At 38.8% G+C, this 19567-nt stretch overlaps 1 protein-coding gene across 1 annotated transcript in view; it reads right to left on the bottom strand.

Annotated features, from left to right (window-relative positions):
• Positions 1-224: 224 nt before the first annotated feature.
• LOC126272663 (ankyrin repeat family A protein 2-like) overlaps positions 225-19567 on the bottom strand; it is a 44594-nt gene continuing 25251 nt past the window's right edge. Inside the window, exons 4-5 of the mRNA XM_049975676.1 lie at positions 16496-16643; positions 225-555 (exon numbers count right to left, since the gene is read on the bottom strand). Of these exons, the coding sequence (XP_049831633.1) occupies positions 512-555; positions 16496-16643 (192 nt within the window). The 3' untranslated portion in view covers positions 225-511. The remainder of the gene's footprint in view (positions 556-16495; positions 16644-19567) is intronic.

Genomic DNA, 19567 nt, shown 5'->3' with positions numbered 1-19567 from the left:
TTTGTGTCTCGTGAACTCCGTGGCATGACATTACCACTGACATCAGAGTGAAAATGGGTGCTACACACTACAAGGTAGGTGTGCCTACTTCAGTTGTACATGGGTGTAAACAAAAGTTATTTTTGATAGTCAACAATGACCTGGACTATTAACGACAAAGACATTCCCTGAGACAGAAATCAATAAGAAATACATCAATTCAAGAAGATATGTAGAGGTCATCATCACAGGATATAAATGATATTTTATTGAAAAACAACAGTTTCATATGTTTTTACAACTTTGCTTTCCAAGCAGTTTCATGGAAAGTTACAGGTACTTTCATTGTATCTTCTACAGGCGTCTAGAAAGATATATTACTTCACATGATAGCCAACATAATTAAACTATACAGAATTAAAAGTTCAAACAACATAAAAATATGCTTTCAATACACTAAGGTACTTTGTACACATAATTTGTACTAAAAAACCACAGAAATTTCTTCCCACTGGCCCAACAGCATGACTACTCAGTTGAGTAGTGTCAATATATGGTTTTCAATCACTTGCTGTGCTGTGGACAAAGAAAATAAATTAAAAAAACAATATAGTATACACTACCTCAGGCTCCAAATACAGCCAATGAATATGCACTGAAGAGCCAAAGCAACAGGTACATCTGCCTAATATCGTGTAGGGCCCCTGTGAGCATGCAGGAGCACTACAACAATACATGGCATGGACTCAACTAATGTCTGAAGTAGTGCTGGAGGGAACTGACACATGAATCCTGCAGGGCTGCCCATAAATCCATATGAGTACAAAGGGGTGTAGATCTCTTCCGAACAGCAAGTTGCAAGGCATCCCAGATATGCTCAATAAAGTTCATGTCTGGGGAGTTTGGCAGCCAGCAAAAGTGTTTAAACTCAGAAGAGTGTTCCTGGAATCACTCTGTAGAAATTCTGAATGTGTGGGGTGTCACATTGCCCTGCTGGAATTGCCCAAGTCCATTGGAAAGCACAATGGACATGAATGGATGTAGGTCATTTGTTGGAATGCTTACATACGTGTCACCTCTCAGAGTCATATCCAGATGTATCAGGATTCCCAAATCATCCCAATTGCACATGCCCACACCATTACAGAGCCTCCAACAGCTTTAAAACATCCTTGCTAACAAGCAGGGTCCATGGATTCTTAAGGTTGTCTTCATACCCGTACACATCCATCTGCTCGATACAATTTGAAATGAGACTCGTCCGACCAGACAGCATGTTTCTAGTCGTCAACAGCCCAACGTCTTCATACCCGTACACGTCCATCTGCTTGATACAATTTTTAATGAGACTCGTCCGACCAGACAGCATGTTTCCAGTCATCAACAGCCCAATGTCGCTGTTGACACGCCCAGACAAGGTGTAAAGCTTTGTGTTGTGAGTCATCAAGGGTACACAAGTGGGCCTTCAAATATGAAAGCCCATACAGATGATATTTTGTTGAATGGTTCGCACACTGACACTTGTTGATGGCCCAGCACTGAAATCTGCAGCAATTTGTGGAAGGGTTGCACTTCTGTCAAACTGAACAATTCTCTTCAGTCGTCATTGGTCCCGTTCCTGCAGGATCTTTTTCTGGCTGCAGCAAATGCTAGAGATTTGAAGTTTTGCCGTGTTCCTGATATTCACAGTACACTCGTGAAATGGTTGTACGGAAAAATCCCCACTTCACTGCTACCTCAGAGATGCTGTGTCCCATCACTCACTGTTCACTATAACCCCACACACAAGCTCACTTAAATCTTGATAACCTGCCATTGTAGCAGCAGTAACTGATCTAACAACTGTGCCCTACACTTGTTGTCTTATACAGGTGTTGTTGACCGCAGTGCCCTATTCTGTCTGTTTACATATCCCTGTAATTGAATATGCATGCCTATACCAGTTTCTTTGGCACTTCAGTGTATAATGATACACTATATAATTATGGTATATATAATTATGTTATATATATAAATGAGAAATTGCTGTTAGATCAAAAGGAAAATATCATTTCCAAAGTTTTCTCAGCCTGACTGATTAATGGTGTACTTTGAAGTATACAGCCAAGTTGTTATTTCCATTTTTGCAAAATATTTTGACTGTCATCCCAGTCATTGTCTTCAGATGCTGTTATGTATACTCTCTGCCTAGAGTCAACATAGACTGTTTGACTTGTGGAACTCCTGGGTCATGTCTTAATTATTCCACAATATTTTAGCAAACAGACTTATTGCCATCTTCAGGTGGTCCCTAATGATTGCTCCTATGCTACTGTTGGCATCCTATATATGCCAGCTGTTAGTCTTTCCACCACTCTGCTCCTGTTGCTATCTCTGTGGCCGCTGATGTAGGTTGTGGTTGTGGTGGGGGGGATAATGGTGCCAGGCTCTGAACACTGGTCTCCAGTGTCGCACTATCGCTGTCAGGTGTGGACCTTACTGCACGGAAACACTTTTCTTTCTGTAGACTCAGTGCAGGGTTCCACATATGACTCATTTGTAGGCCACTATCTATATTTATTAGACCATCTCAGACTCAGTTTCTATAGCCTCCCTAGTAACGCAATCCCAGAAGGAGGAAGACTGCCCATGTATTTTGATGTTGCCATAATCAATGGAATGACCAGTTTTTATACTATGATTGGCCATGGCTGATTTGGTGGACAGGTGTAATTCGGTATGGCATCTATATTCACAGCATCTCTCTTCTACCATGCGTACAGTTTTACCACTGTATGCTTTGACACAGTGGTAGGGAATTTGGTAGACCCCTGGTTTGTGAAGGCCTCAATCACCCTTCACTAAACCTAATAGCATCCAGGTTTTAGGTGGTGGGCAACATACAAGTTTAATATTACGTTGCTCCAAGATCCTGCTGACAAAATGTTAACTGTATTTCATCCACACCTTAAAACCCGGACACTACTATGCTCAGTGAAGGATGATCTAAACCTTTGCAAACCAGGGGTCTGCCAAATTCCCTGCCAGTGCAGCAAATAATCCATTGGAGAAAATGTATGCACAATAAAAGGGAAATGCTGTGAACAAACAGGTCACACCAAATTACACCATTTCACCAAATGAGCTGTGGCTGAGCATGGTATGAAAACTGGCCATTCTATGGATTACAGCAACACCAAATCACTTTGGCAGTCTCCATCTTTTCTGGGATTGTGTGATTAAACAGGCAATTTAAATTAGGGTTCATGATGGTCTCATTAATAAAGATAGCGGCCTGTAACTGAGTCATGTGTGGAACCCTACACAAAACTTACAGAAAAAAAGCATTCCTGTACAGTGACATCCACACCCAACAGTGATAGTACAGATCTTGGAGATCAGAGTTGGGATCCGGGCACTGCTACCCCCATCACTGCCACCAGCCACACATATAGCAGTTGGCCTGGGTGATGGAGGAAGTAATGGCCATCATATATAAGACACCGACAGGAGCAGAGAATCAGTCACTAGGTACCACCCTGAAGTTGGCCACAAGTCTGTTCGCCAAAATAATATGATATGACTGGGCCAGACACTCGAGTTAGGAATACATTGGGAAAAACATCAGATGGGACTGCATAGTTGAAGTCCAGGTAGTGAGTACACATAACAGGACAACTTGAGGCATCTGAAGACATCATCTCTGCCGGTCATTGAAATAATATGCAGAACTGGAAACAACAACTTAGCTCTCCACGCTGAAGTACACCATTAAAAGGAAAATATTTGCATCCTTGGACAATAAATTCAAGTGAAATACCACAATGGTTTAAAGTACAATCCATTAATCACCTTTGTGTGTGTGTGTGTGTGTGTGTGTGTGTGTGTGTGTGTGTGTGTGTGTGCGCCGGTGATCTGTCATCTCAATCACAGTTACAACACAGGAACATATTTCCATTCACATACAGTTGCTCAACATGTGGCCCATAGGCACAGACATCTCACAGCACAGACACTAGATCAGCTTTTGAGCTACAATTCTTTTTATAATGTAAATCCTCAATCTCACAAACATAACCCCACAAACATCCGACAATGGGTGTGGTACCAATGTTACCATGGTCACAAGTGGGAATGTTTGGGTGTCCATATAGTTGTTTGTGTGTTTGCTTACACGAGAAAAAGAGCAGTAGCTTGAAGCTGGTTAAGCTGCTGTGGTGTTATTTGTGTCTAGGCACCATACATGAATGATTACTTTTTCTCATTATTATTTATTTTTCCTATCCCTGAATTTCGGTTATTTTAGAGTTCAATATATTTCATCATTTAAGAACTGCCAGTCACTATGCATATAACAATAAGCCCACAGATTCTTCTCTTAACAACACTGTAATTAATCTACTATTTTAAGAGTGATGTCATACCCACAGTTCTCACATTATAGACATTGCAGGATATCTAGCAATGTGGTTCCACAAGGATGTGTTTATGATTGGAAATACACAACATCCTTCCTCTTTCAATTTTTTTACCAGCTGATTACAGAAAATATAATTTCAGCACACTTAAAAATGGACGAAATGTTTCCTCAGTTTTAGCAATCAACAGTGATGTGAACGATTGAGATATATGGGAAACAGAGCAATAATGACAGATATAGGAATTTGCAACAACAGTGGAGATTGATTTGACATACAGATTAAGATTGCATTCAGCACAGTACAAGGCAAATATCACCATTATGCTGCAACATTAATATACCTTAGAATTGTCTTATCAAAAACACAATACTCAGCCTTAACACTTAAGAGCCAGTATATGTAAAAATACAAGGTTTGGCAACCTGCCTCAAAGTATCCTCTTGTTATCTCACTGGATATATTGATGGGTCAAGGTCATTATGTGCTGTACAGAGTGGTACAACCGTCAATCCAAGGTCTCGTGAGTAAATGACAATAGCAGATTTACAGCCTGCCGTGGATAATCTCAGCTCACTTGTCCCAATTCACTGAAGTGTAGTACATGCCCTTCATGATGACCTTGCGATACTTGGTTACTTTTTGGTCACTGATTACAGACAGGTCTATTTTCCTTCACTCTTCACTTTTTCATCTGACTGCATGTTGAGCTTACTGTCAGTGCCCTGATGGCATATGCATACACCAAGAGGGTGGTTCATATTAAACTGCCTCCCAGCATAACCAAGGTTTTGAGTTATTCAGTGAATCTCCAGAGTATTTTAACAGTCTGAGTACCAATTCTGAACACGATTAAGTTTGCAGGCATGCTGCAAACATTCCATGTTTTAATATATTATTATTAGTTAGTTACTTAAAAATATTCTTTTTTATTTATTATTATACACAAATATTCTTTATGTGTGTTTTTATTTTAATTGCTGGTTTAGTTATTCATTTTCGTTGGTTTAGCTTAGTTCCTTGCCTCCTTTTATCTTTACTCTCCTGAAAACCTGGATAATATAAATATTTTGTTTTAATAGCCACAGGAGAGCAAGAGATGTATTCCACCACAGTGGCAACCTCACAGACATTCCTCATCATTATCTGCTCCACCTGAAATCCCTAAAACCTTTACTTGCTATGCATATCGTTTGGCACAACTATGCTATGTTGTTTGATGAGTCTGGATGATAGGTCCAACAATTTAGCAAGTTATTAATTCAGAGATAATCTATCGACCAATTCTGACCGTGGAAAATGCAGGTTCACCCTATTGTTCCAAATTTCACCTCCGAGCAATCTACATATTGTAATATCTGTACTGTGATAGTTAACTAATTTTGGTATGGAGATATACAAACCTTGAATACTTGATGTTAATTAATGGATTTTTTTGTGCAAAAAACTATTTGAAGATTTACTGTGACGGTAATCCCAAAAGTATGGTCCTCTATTTTTTTTTTTTTTTTTTTTTTATGTGCACAGACCTGTTTATTTCTACAATGGTTTACATCAGTTTACAGCTTGAATGTTTAGCTACTTTTCAACATAGACGCTGTGGCTGTTTTTGTATGCCCATATCATACCAGCTCGCCACCATGCTGTTCACAAAGTTATGAACATTTTCTTTCGACTCATCGTCGGAGCTGAATCGCTGTGACCACAATTAATGCTGACAGGTACTGTGAGACTCTGAAAAAACTCAAACGGGCAACTCAGAATCAAAGAAGAGGAATGTTGAGCAAGGGCTTACACATTCTCCATGACAACACTCGCCCACACTTTGCTCGCCCTACCGATGCTCTCCTGCAGCAGTTCCAATGGAACATAATCACCCACCCACCCTACAGTCCTGACTTGGCACCCAGTGACTATTACCTGTTCCCTAGGTTAAAAGAAGATTTGGACAGAAAGCAATTCAGCTCTGACAATGAGGTCTAAAGAAGAGGTTCATAACTTTCTGAACAGCATGGCGGCGAGCTGGTATGACATGGGCATACAAAAACTGCCACAACATCTACAAAAATCCATTGACAGAAATGGTGATTATGTCGAGAAATAGCTAAATGTTAAAGCTGCGAACTGATGTAAACCATTGTAGAAATAAACACGTCTATGTACTTATAAAAAAAAAATAGGAGACCTTACTTTTGGGAGCAAGTTATTAATTCAGAGATAATCTCTCGACCAATTCTGACCGTGGAAAATGCAGGTTCACACTATCGTTCCAAATTTCACCTCCAAATGATCTACACTGATCTTAAATAAAACCTGTCTGCTTAATTTGTAATAAATGTACTTTGTTCTGTAATTAAATTAAAGCAGAAATGCATCCATATTTCTACATAACATTATAAGAATGAAATGGTAAGTACTTAAATATTTGCCAAAAATGCCCGGGATTCTATGACATGCACGTTACAAAGGGCACCAGACTGAAAACTGTTAATTGCCAAGAGATATCCACCTCTAGAAGTCTTTTATTCTGTTTGGTTCAAAAGGTGATAGGATCTATTATTTTCTATGATTTATTTTTACTTAATTAGTGTCCAGTACAAACAGTGTTGTTGAACAAGCAGTTATGCAACATATTTTGACTGTAATTTTACAGGTGTACTTTCTCAACATTCTCCTTAACTTGTTTACATATTGTTTTCTGACTGGAATCCTACAGTAGGAGGAAAATATGAAACTTCCTGGCAGATTAAAACTGTGTGGCCGACCGAGACTCGAACTCGGGACCTTTGCCTTTCGCGGGCAAGTGCTCTACCATCTGAGCTACCGAAGCACAACTCACACCTGGTACTCACAGCTTTACTTCTGCCAGTATCTCGTCTCCTACCTTCCTTCCGTGTCTTGGTCGGGCACACAGTTTTAATCTGCCAGGAAGTTTCATATCAGCGCACACTCTGCTGCAGAGTGAGAATCTCATTCTGGAAACATCCCCCAGGCTGTAGCTAAGTCGTGTCTCCGCAGTATCCTTCCTTTCAGGAGTGCTAGTTCTGCTAGGTTCGCAGAAGAGCTTCTGTAAAGTTTGGAAGGTAGGAGACGAGATACTGGCAGAAGTAAAGCTGTGAGTGCCGGGCGTGAGTCGTGCTTCGGTAGCTCAGATGGTAGAGCACTTGCCCGTGAAAGGCAAAGGTCCCGAGTTCAAGTCTCAGTCGGGCACACAGTTTTAATCTGCGAGGAAGTTTCATATCAGCGCACACTCTGCTGCAGAGTGAGAATCTCATTCAGGAGGAAGAATAGATAAGACAGTTACAGTAGATCGTGGGCTTAGTAGTGGAAATGAGACAGAAAAACAGACTAAATTCCACAATAAATTCCACCCAGTAATTGCCAAAACACTGTTAAAAAATCACAAGAGGTGGAAGTAAACGGAGACAAAGCTTGGAGTCAAGGGAAGATTCCAGATGGTCAGACATATTCTATATCAGGTATTGCATTGCAAGGTGTACCTACAAGCACATTAGTATTGAATTTACAAATGATGGAGAGTACACTGAAGCTTAAAAGAATCACTCAGAAGAATCAGTGTGGAAAGAAGTTGGATACTGAAGTACTGATAAATGACGAGTGAGTGAAATTCTCTAAAGCAATAAATACTCAGATAATGAATACCACAAAAAGAAGAATGGACAACTCTAAATAAGATAGTCACAGAAATCAGACAGCCAAATACAGGTTTAAGAAAGGTAACTGCCAAGAAACTTTGGGTAACAGAAGAAATCCTTCAACTGATTAATGAAAGGAGGACATACAAAAATGTTCAGAAAAAGACAGGAATACAGCAGAATGAGCCACTAAGCAATGAAATAAAAAAAAAGAGAGGGCAGGCAGGGAAACCAAGATGAAGAGTCTGTAAAAAAAAGTGAAGAGAGTGAAGCAGAAATGATTTTTGGAAGGACTTATTAGCATGTTGAAATGTCACAATACCTTCAATGGAATCAAAATAAAAGGTGTCAACATTATAAAACTGCAAGAGGAATAAATTGTTAAATGTAGGGGAGAGAGCAGATAGGTGGGAAGACTATGTTGAAGCCTCTACAAGGGGGAGGAACTGCCTGATAATGTGATAGAAGAAGAAATGGAAGTCAATATGAAAGATGTAAGGGATCCACTATCGGAGTCAGAATTTAACAGAGGTTTGGAAGCCTTGCGATTAGATAAAGTAAAAGGAGCAGACAAATTTCTTTTGGAATTTCTAAATTCATTGGGTAAAATGGTATCTAAATGCTATTTAGGTCGGTCTATAGAACCTATGAGTATGCAGACAGATTTTCAGAAAAATATAATCCCACAGATAGAAAGAGCAAATAAATACAAGAGCTGTCACACAATCAGTTAGATGCCTCATGCATCAAAGTTGCTGACAAGAATAACATGCATAAGAATGGAATAAAATTGAGGACCTGTTAGGGGCAAACAGTATGGCTTAAAGAAAGGTAAGCACAACAGAGAGACAGTTCTGATGTGCTTGATAATGAAAGCAAGACTTAAGAAAAATCAAGACATGTTAATTGGATATTTCAATCAGAAAAAAAATTCAACAATGTGAAGCGGTATAAGATGTTTGATATTCTCATGAAAATAGATCGCAGAAATAGGGAAGCTGGACAGCATACAATATGTACAAAAACCGGGACGGAAGAATATGAATGGAAGATCAAGAATGGTGTGCTTATATTAGAACAGGTACAAAACAGGGATGCACTCTTTTGTCTCTACTGTTCAATCTATATATCAAGAGAGCAATGATGGTAACAAAAGAGTTTCAGAAATTGAATTAAAATTCAGGGTGAAAATTAGTAAGATGAAGTTGCTATCACCAGTGAAAGTAAGGAAGAATTTAAGAGCTATTAAATGGGATGAACAGTCTAATGAACACATCTACTGATTGAAAGTAAACCAAAGAATGGGGAGTAATAGAAATCAGGTTAGCGATAAACTTAACATCGAAGTTGGGCACCATGAAGTATTTTAAGTGAAAGAAATCTCCTAACTTGGAAACAAAACAAAACTTGACAGACCAAGCAAAACATACACACAAAGCAAACTAGCTCAAGAAAGAAAATTTTCCTGGCCAAAAGATTACAACTAATATCAAACTTCAGCCTTAACTTGAGGAAGAAATTTTCTGAGACTGTACATTTGAGCGTAGGATTGTATGGAAGTGAATCATGGACTGTGGGAAAACCAAAAAATAAGAGAATCAAAGTGTTTGACATGTGGTGGTATGGAAAGATGCGGAACATTGGGTGGTCCTTTAAGGTAAGAAATGAAGACTTTCCAGAAGAATCAGTGAGGAGAGGAACATGTGGAAACTGATAAGATGACAGAACAGAATGGTAGGATAATGTGAGCAACTTCTGCGGTACCGGAGTAAACTGCAAAGGGTTAAAACTATAGGGGAAAGATAGAGATTGGAATATACAGATTGCTGCGGATGTTGGTGGAAGCGCTAAATGATGAGCAAAGAAATGTATTCCCCTTATCTGTGTTACTAAAAGGAGAATGCTTTTGGCACTGTGGGTATGCTTCTTTGGTGGCCTCTGCAACAGCACATTTTTGATAGCTCGTGACACTTTCCATGATAACGTTATATACACCAAGGAGTCAACAAATTAAAATAAAATTCTTAGGCATGAAGCATTTTCTGTAATTTCTCACCTCATATTAATGAAGTTAAAAATATCATGCTTTGAGAGGGACACAACATTGCATGCTGATGAAAGCCAGTGAACTTGTAGAAGATATGTTGCTAGAAAAACGGAGAGTATATAGAATAGGTGGAAAATAGAGTCTAGTAAAAGATATAAAGTAAAGTTACTGTTGGTGAGGCAAGATGGTGTACAAACATAATAGGGGTAATTGAGAATAGTATTAGGGCACAAGGGTGCAATAATTAAATCAAATTATCCACCAGGGTTTTTATTACTGCTTTCTGTATCCCAAAATGGGAAAATTCTCCTGTCTCAATATGACATTTTCTGGTTTTTAATCAACCTACCAATACCATTGTTCATCTTTGCACCCCTCACGCTCTCAAACCAGTGTGAGCTTACTGTTGTCCTACATTGCTGAATATTTGAACATTTAACTAGAATTCTGGCACTAGTAGTCTGGACTGGGACATTGTCACTGGAGACGGGCTGTGCTGCCAGCAATGGTGTGAGGCAGGCAGTATGTGTTGGACCTGTGTTCATGGCAAGATAGTGAAGCATCAGAATCTAAATCATGTTACATGGAATGTCATAATAATTCTGTTGACATCATAAGGTTTGGTGTAACATGGCTTGAATGTTGTGAAGAACTGGGTGGAAATATCTTATAGAAGTGTGCTGTATGCACTAGTAAGCAAAAAGTGCTTTCGCTGGTAGTGCTTATGTACGCATGGTCATTTGTTACAGAAGTATTTGTGGGTGTATCATTGAGAAACTTCAGGAGCAATAGCAAACTGAACTGAGCCTCCTGTGTGGGAATGTGTTAACTGATAGTACTATATCAGTAATTATAAACTTTACTGCAGTACTAGGTCACAAAATAGTCTCTATTTACTTGTCCAATAATAAATAATCAAGAATTAGATTTGGCTAGACATATGTGATTAATGGTTTCCAAACGTTCACTGCAACTGGTTACGATATTAAAGGATTTTCAGAACACACTCAAGTGGATTTCTACACTTGCAGTGTGTTTTTCAAAACTCGCCTTACCACCTACATACTTAACAATTTCAGGTGAGACCTGCTGTAATGTGGCCAACATCCAATTAAAATGTGAGTGATTGAAATAAACTGTCATACTCTGGTTAGACATTAACAAACATACAATGACACCATACATATTTCATTTCATAATGCATCTTTTTCAAGTGGTGGAATATTCTAACAAAATGGGGCCAATACACTTCACACTGTATACTGTGTAGTTAGAGAACTGGTAGAAGGTATGTTGATAGAAAAAGGGAGGGTGGAAAACTGAGCATAAAAAAGTGATAGAGGAAGATTGTCATGGGTGTGATAAGATGGATTAGAAATGTAACAAGGAGTGAGGCAATAGTATGGGGATCCAAGTGTGTAACTAAATCACCTTCTCCACTATGACTCTGACTGTGTCTTTCTGTATCCTCAAATTAGGAACATTCTCTTTCCAGAGCAACATTTTCTGATAATCAGTTTACACAATATCATTGTCGTTCTTTGTGCCCCTTGTGGTCTCAAACCCTCGACCCATGTTTTAAACACCTGTGAAATTTAACTAGGGATTGTTACAAATAACTTACCGTTTTCCTTGATTTACTTTGCCCTGCCTGGTGGTCTATGTCAAATTTCTTTAGATATTGTGACTGCCAGAAAGCAGCAATATCTTCATTTCATGAATCTCAATCCTTCCACATTAGCATTCTCCATCTTACAGTTTTGAACTTTGTGGAACACACACATCAGTTATGAAGTAAACTCCCCAAATAAGTACACTATCCACCTTTTATATGCTACTGCATCCCAAAGTTATCCTACCCTAGACCATTACTGTTTACATCATACATGGGTCCATAAAATTATATGTCATTTAGAATTAGAACCTATTATGAAATAGCCTTTATTTCAATGATATGACTTCAGAATCATGCTCTTAAAGAGGTCAAGAATTTTCTTCTTCTTCTTCTTCTTCTTCTTCTTCTTCCCCCCCCCCCCCCCCCCCCAACCCCCCACCCCCCCACCCCCAATGGACTTGGAACAGAGTAATTATCCGTTGGCCACCAAATCTTGTTAAAAAACTTTCTAGATCAACAAATCTCTAATCATGTCACTTTACCTGATGATTCTTTAGACCCAGTGTGTAACTTACTCTAGTCCTGTCATTTGGGGAACATACATTACTAATGGAAGGGTCATTCTGCAAGATCCCATGTGAGCTATAACAAATTAACTGAAAGTTTTGTGAAATTTTTGAACTGGTGACACTATGACTGAAATATCAGTCAAATGAATTACCACAGACACACTGTCTACAGTAGCAATAAATGACATCCCACAGCTAAGCACATAATGGAATACAACAGATAATATCCGAGTTCCCAACAGACCACATAGATCTTTTTGATTCTTCTGCCAACATCTGTGTTTCTAAACTTTGATCAGAGTGGTCACAATCTGGTTATTCTTGTTCCAGGAGCTACTAGATGGATCTTTTACTGGTACTTGCCCAAAGCCTGAACCAAAAAATTGTGTGCCTGGTAATAAATCAAGTAAGTGGTAGAATGTTTAAGACACTTTACTCTCACTTGGAAAGACTGAAGTTCAAGTGTCTGTCTTAGCAAACACATTTAAGATTTCCATGATTTCCTTACATTCCTTACAGCAATTTTTGTATGGTTCCTTTGATAAGGACATGGCCAGTTTCCTTTCTCACCCTCCTCCGAATCTAGCTTTGCTCCACCTCTCTTGTCCTTACCATGTACACAATGTTAAATCCTAATGTTCCTTGATTCTCTTCCTGCCAGTGACAACAGTACTGTACCAAGTTGCACTTCAAACACAAACAGACAGAGTTATTCACATTTGTATGCTACAATAAAGTCAAAAACTACATTAAATCTTTTAATGTAAGAATAAGATAAAAAGGTCTGCCTCCTTAGCTGAGTGGTTAGCACAGGCAGTTCCCATGTGGAGGACCCAAGTTTGATTCCCAGTACTGCCACAGATTTTTCCTCGGTGGGAGGACAGGTAGGGGGCCGCCCAGCCATGTGATGCCAGCTGAGGAGCTTCTTGACTGACTAGTAGTGGCTCCACAGTTTGGAAAGTCTGTGAAAGAGCTGGGAGAGTGGTGTACTGATCACATGCCCCTCCATTCAGCATCCACATGACGCCCCAAGGCAGAGGATGACAAAGCACCAGTAGACATCCTTGGGCCTTCATAGCCTGGCAAGGAGTTTGCTTATAAGATAAAAAGAACATGTTGTAATGTTTAGAATTGCACACACTTGGATTGGTCAACTACAGAAATAAAAAAATAAAAAAATAAAAACAAGAAAATGAAGCAGGTCAGAGCATATACAAATGGTAGCTACGCTTCTGGAACTTGTACAAAATCCAGTGGCTAATGCCAGTGGCTAATACCAGTATCTTTGCTGATTTATATATTATGTTCTCACACAATGGGCAGAGCACAAGACAAAAACTCAGTGATGGTTAAGCACCTACCACATCACCAAAGGAACAATGAAATTCACCAAGAGTCTACATGCACCACATAAACCATCGCAAGATTAAAAATGTGATATAGAGTCAAAGAAATGACGGTAACCTCTTGTGAACATCAAGATTTGTGTTGTATGTGTTCGTGCAGCTTAAGATAGCAATCTAAATAAATGTTGTATCAAAAGGGGCTTTACAATTTTGAAAATTCATGAAACTTCTCGGCAGATTAAAACTGTGTGCCGGACCGAGACACGAGCTTGGGACCTGAAAACTCATATTGATTTGTTCACTTAACTTACACACATGGTTTTGGAATCATTTTATAGCAAAATACAAGTTTTTTACCTTACACCATAACTTCCAGTGGTTATGTGGCACACACCCCATCAGAAGTTAATTTCTTGCCAAACTCACAGCAGTATGTCAGGTGTGACTTGTACAACTGCAAGGTAGAGTCTAGCTCTGAGCTCTGGTACGCAAGCTGATAAGGGTGGAACAAACATGGTATCCTAAATGAATCCCCAAAAGAAAAAGTCAAGGGGTGTAAAGTCTCCAATGAATGTGTGGGCCACACAATTGGCGCATCTTGGTCCATCCACTTACCTGGAAAGCAGACATTTAGGGAATTCCAGATGTCAGAGAGGTAGTGTTGCAGTGCAATATCTGCATTCTTGATCACCAATATCAATCTGGGACATTAAAAAAATTTCCAGCATATCTCAGTAAACTTTGACTCTTCAAAACAAAACACACAGTGAGCATAATTGGGACAAGTAAATGCAGCCATCTTCCCTGCAACTACAGTTAGCATTTGAGGTGGCATAAGTCTGTACTAGCATACAACGTGACTCAAAACGTGATCTATTTTCCTTCAAGATGACACCAAGAGCAAGTCTAAATCATATGAATATGTCTGTACAAATTTTCAAAGTTGCAAAGTCCTTCTTGGGACCCGCAGTGTTTGAGGATTTGGAAATTTGTTGAATTTCTGCTTCGGCTGGATTTTCTGGTAAGCTCCCTCATTTTTTCAGCCGTTTTATAACTATTATATATTTATAGAGTATTGATTATGGGATTATCTTATTTGTAATATTCTACTGTAACAGTAACAAACCCGAGTAGCTTTTTCCAAAGGGTAATTCAAGAATTTCATAGTATAGTGCGTATTTGAATCAATATGTAAAATAGAAACCTTTTATGGGCATCAGTGTACAATGTCACTAGTGTAACACATGAAGAGTAGAGAACCGTAAACTGAAAGGTGAGTAAGGAAAAATCAAAGTGTGACACTGTTAGCGTTGAAAGTTTGGATAGAAGGAGCGTGACTAAATTTTCTTGTTATTACTTCAGATTGGGAACACTTGTTTGATCAACAAGTTATTGCTTAGCTTATATAAAACAGTGAAAGTTAATCACATAATCTTGTATCAGTTTAAAATCACAGTAAAAGATTAAAATACTACTGAAATACGTCAAGTACACTAAATTGATAAAATTCGTCACTAAGTGAGAAGAAACAATGCTTATAAACAGTATGGAATTTGTAAATTATCTACATCAGAAAGGCAGTCAAGCAAACCAAATGAATGTGGAAATGAAGTATAACAGCCGAGGCTGGCAAAGCAGAATACTTTAACTAAATTCAAAGTTGTTTAACAAATTTGAAGATTTTTAGACTGAATAAAATCTTTATAGAGACCTGTACAAGCAACTTTGTTGCAAATTTGTCAATGTGCTTCCTTGTCACAATTCATTTTCTGTATTGCCCACGTCTACAGAAAAGAAATTAGGCAAAAAGTTAAGCATTTAACTTACGAAAGTTGTGGAAATGTATCTAAATTGGTATATTGTGGTGGCTTTCAATTATACTCTGAAAGACAAACAGAAAAAAATCAGGAGCCTTTTCCCATTCTTTGGTTGTGTATTCAAGAGGGAAGCTTTGACTTGAGATCCCTTGTGTGATGAAACATATCTAACATTAACATAACCTTGCTATGCTGAAGATTATACACCTTCACACCCAGCAGTCATTACACTAATACCTTTCTGAAAATTTAGAAAGTCTGAGAGTTCCTTTTTGTACAACGGGGAGTGTCAGCAACATACTGCAACCAAGAAGTGGATTTCTTCTTGGTCATCCAAAAGTGCATCAAAATTTGAATCCTGCAAAGGACTTATGCCCTATACCTGCAACAGCATATCCACATGCGCATTGAAGTGTACACAGGAGCTACTGACAGAAATATCAACAACCAGTTTACAGAACAAAGAGCAACTGTCACAGAGACAACAAAGATGAATTATGACAGATCTTATACTGGGAATAGGCGGCCAGCAATTTTGATTCTCCAATACTAAAGATTTATCACATGCTATTGATTGTTACAACAGGATGTAAAGAGAAGCGACAGAAATCCAAAACACAGTAACAACTTTAAGAGACAAGCAGGAGGGCAGGAATGAGACAAGTTGTGGCCCTTAGTGCTAAAAGATGATAACTCTTTTGCCATACAAGTTCCATACCACATTCCGGTGTGAGTCTTCGATCTCTGGCAACATTCAGATGATTTATGACACAACTGTTATATGGTTACAAATAAATAGTTGGGCAGTTTTGGATAGCTGAGAGAGCTTGCAGTGGAACATCAATATATCTCCTTACCTTCTGAGAATACCTTCTGTAGAAAGAAATGAAATGTCAGACATGAAAATATACTTCAGACTACCATCCAACTTGTGAAAGTTGATGTTGCAAAGGACATACGTACCAGATGTGAACATTATGACTGTGAGACTAGCACCAGTTTTTGTGTTGTTAGGTGCCCACTCAAAACAGTAATAAACTGTGTGAAGCATCTCAAATTTTATACCTACCAAGCTTGCTGCCTTCAGAAACTGCAACGCCATACGCTGTATCGTCATTCAGATTCATGATAGTGAGATCAGCACCCCTTATAAGAAGTTCATTTGTGCAATGAGGATGATCGCCATGAGCTGCATATATCAGGGCAGTATTTCCAACCTGCTCAAACATAATTAAATAACAATATATCAAGTATTGATTACTCACCTTACATGAATACCAAATAAAAACAAAAATTGAGTAATACATCCATAAGTATATCACTGACAATAAATATGAGTCATATCAATAATTTTCCCACAGTTTAAAAACAAAACAAAACAGAAATTTGCAGTCAAATATACAGTTGTGGCTGTACTGTCACTCTTTTCCTATACCTGAAAAAGAAACTGTCAGCCTGCTTCCCCTGAACACCTTGTCAACAGCAACAACAATGAAACACAAATCCAACTCTATATTCTACGAAGCCATCAATACTAAATACAGTTCCAACTGATCGACAAGACACAGAAGTTACTCAAATGGTGTCCACTAGAAATTATTGCAACACAACAAATTTGGCTGTGAGGTGACATGCTAATACGATTATCATATTGCACCTGTAGTATGCAATGGAGTGAGAACAAGAAAGCATTGTTGACATCTCAATATTTGGATGACGCATTATACTCAGTCTCCCTCTTCAGGTAATTCTCAATGGCAGTATGGTACATTTCAATAATATAAACACAAGAGACAAAATATTAGTCATTCCCAGCACACACCACACCAATACTGGATCATGTTAATTTCCAGCCTTGACAATGGCCTCAGTTCCAAGAGAAAGAGTGTCCACACATTTATTTAGGTATACCATATCCAGATGAACCCATTTATTGATGAACAGATCCTTTACAGTTTAGAGCTACCAAATCTTGGTTGCCGTGACTGCATTTTCCCATGCACTGTTCCAAATAGTTGCAAGCATTTCCATTAATCAAAGTGTAATATGGAGCCCGAGCATTTGTGAAATAAGGAGAGAATGCTTGTAACAGTGTGAATATGGCTGTTGTCAGCTTGAAAAACAAGTGTGTCCACAACCCACTCAGTATACAGATATAGAAGAAAGGGCAACATTTGGTCATCAAGTATGCTGAAATAAACATCCAGACTCATCTTCACAGTAACCTGAATGAGTTGGTTCGAGTCATGGTATGAAAAACACCCTCAGAATATCAGAGCACCAGCTCCAGCCTGAACTAAACTGCCAAACAATGCAGATTTCGTGGCTCAGTGACTCATCGCCCCACTATACCTCACTTAATTTGTAAAGAGCCAAAATTGCAACTCATCAGATCACAATAAAACCCTCCACTCAACTACTGTCAAGTTTCTCTGTCATTCAGCTCACTGAAGAAGTGCAGATTTAAATGTCACTGTGGTTAAGTGTCACAGCATACACATTGCATGCAGTTCCCTTCCAAATGTTCACTCCAAAACTGGTTGAGATTGACCTGCATTCAATGACAGCAACAGTTTCTGTGTTGGGTTTGAAACTGATTGCCATTAATAAGGTGTGACAGTTGTCTCTGTTCCCCATCAATTACGATCTTTTTATGACCACTTCCTTAAGCTGTCTTACATGACTAAGTTTGATACACCATTCCTTGCAAACACATTGGACAGTCCATGCTGCTACACAAACAAATTGAGCACCTTTACTCATAGTGTGGTCATGGGTATGTCCAAACATGATACCTCCTTCTGCCATTCTGCCACATCAGCCCATCTTACTGCACTAATTCTGTACAACTGACTGGCACATACACACTTCTTCACTACCACGACTTACATCAGTAGAGGCTGGTTCAGCTAACCACCTGGTACCCTTTCTGGTCCATCCACAGCAGTCCTAACCAATCAGTGTGCTCTTTTATGTGGTGACTAATATTTTATCTATTCTTTTTCCATCAATGCCACAACAAGAAAATCATAATGCAAATATGTAATATTCAAGCATCCTTGACATTTCAGTGTTCAATAACACAAATAACATAATTTGCAAAGATCAAAGGTGGAAAAGTTAACGTCATCTACCTCCATTTTAACCAGCACAACAATGGAGATTATCTGCATTTCTATCCAATATTTAGATTTTTTTATTTAGTTGTATCTACCCTGTTCAAATTACTTTGAATAAGAGGAAACAATGTGGTAATTCCTGTTAGAAAAATCTGTGGGCTTTGGTGTCTGCTTTTGTGATAAGCAGAGAACTTTGTCGTTGCAGAATATACCACATTTCACTTATATGAATGCGAATAATCTCTAGCAATAAGACATACTCTGGAAAATGCCTAAAGATAGTCTCACAATAAGATTTGTCATAAGTTTGCTAGATGGTGCATTTGACTGTCATCTAGCAGAGAGTGAGGACAGCTAGCTCACATGCTGAAGCAGTCACAGGGTCAAGATCTGCTGCAAGGTGTACCATTGCAAAAGGTCTGCTTCAAGAACAATGTTTTTTACTGTAACTGGGAGTTTTCTCCAATTATATGACTGAATCATTCCTATATGCACCAATAAAAGTAATAACACATTCTTTGCTCTATTGTGCAGACATCTGCAATAACTAAAACACATTCTGAGGCTATGTTGTACCTGAAAGCCTCCCTAGCATGGCTGTGCCTTCATACCTGCATCCGTAACATTGTTGTGCCTTCAGTGAAGTGCTCTTTCCAGGTTGTGACATCAGATGCCAATAGGCCTTCTGACTGGCTGGTGTACATAGCCATCAGTTTACCCTACTAGGGAAATAACGGACTGCCACACTAAAACATGTGAAGCTACCTGCTTGGGAGCCATCACATGAACCTGCAAGTACACTTTCAATGAATCTTACTTCATGTGAGGTGGTTTTAGCATTTATAAAATAAGAACAAGAAGATGATGATAACAGCAAACTCAGGTATCGCTTTCCATTCAACCACAACCTCAGAACATCGAGTATTGTAGTAAACTGCATTTTCATTTTCAGTTTGTGAACACCGTCTGGGAAAAAAAGAACATGAAAATGGTATGAGGTTTTATCAACTGACACAATGTCA

Source organism: Schistocerca gregaria, chromosome 5, assembly GCF_023897955.1.
Source record: "Schistocerca gregaria isolate iqSchGreg1 chromosome 5, iqSchGreg1.2, whole genome shotgun sequence".
Taxonomy (NCBI): domain Eukaryota; kingdom Metazoa; phylum Arthropoda; class Insecta; order Orthoptera; family Acrididae; genus Schistocerca; species Schistocerca gregaria.
The sequence above is the reverse complement of the archived record's forward strand: the minus strand, read 5'-3'. Positions and strand labels throughout refer to the sequence as shown.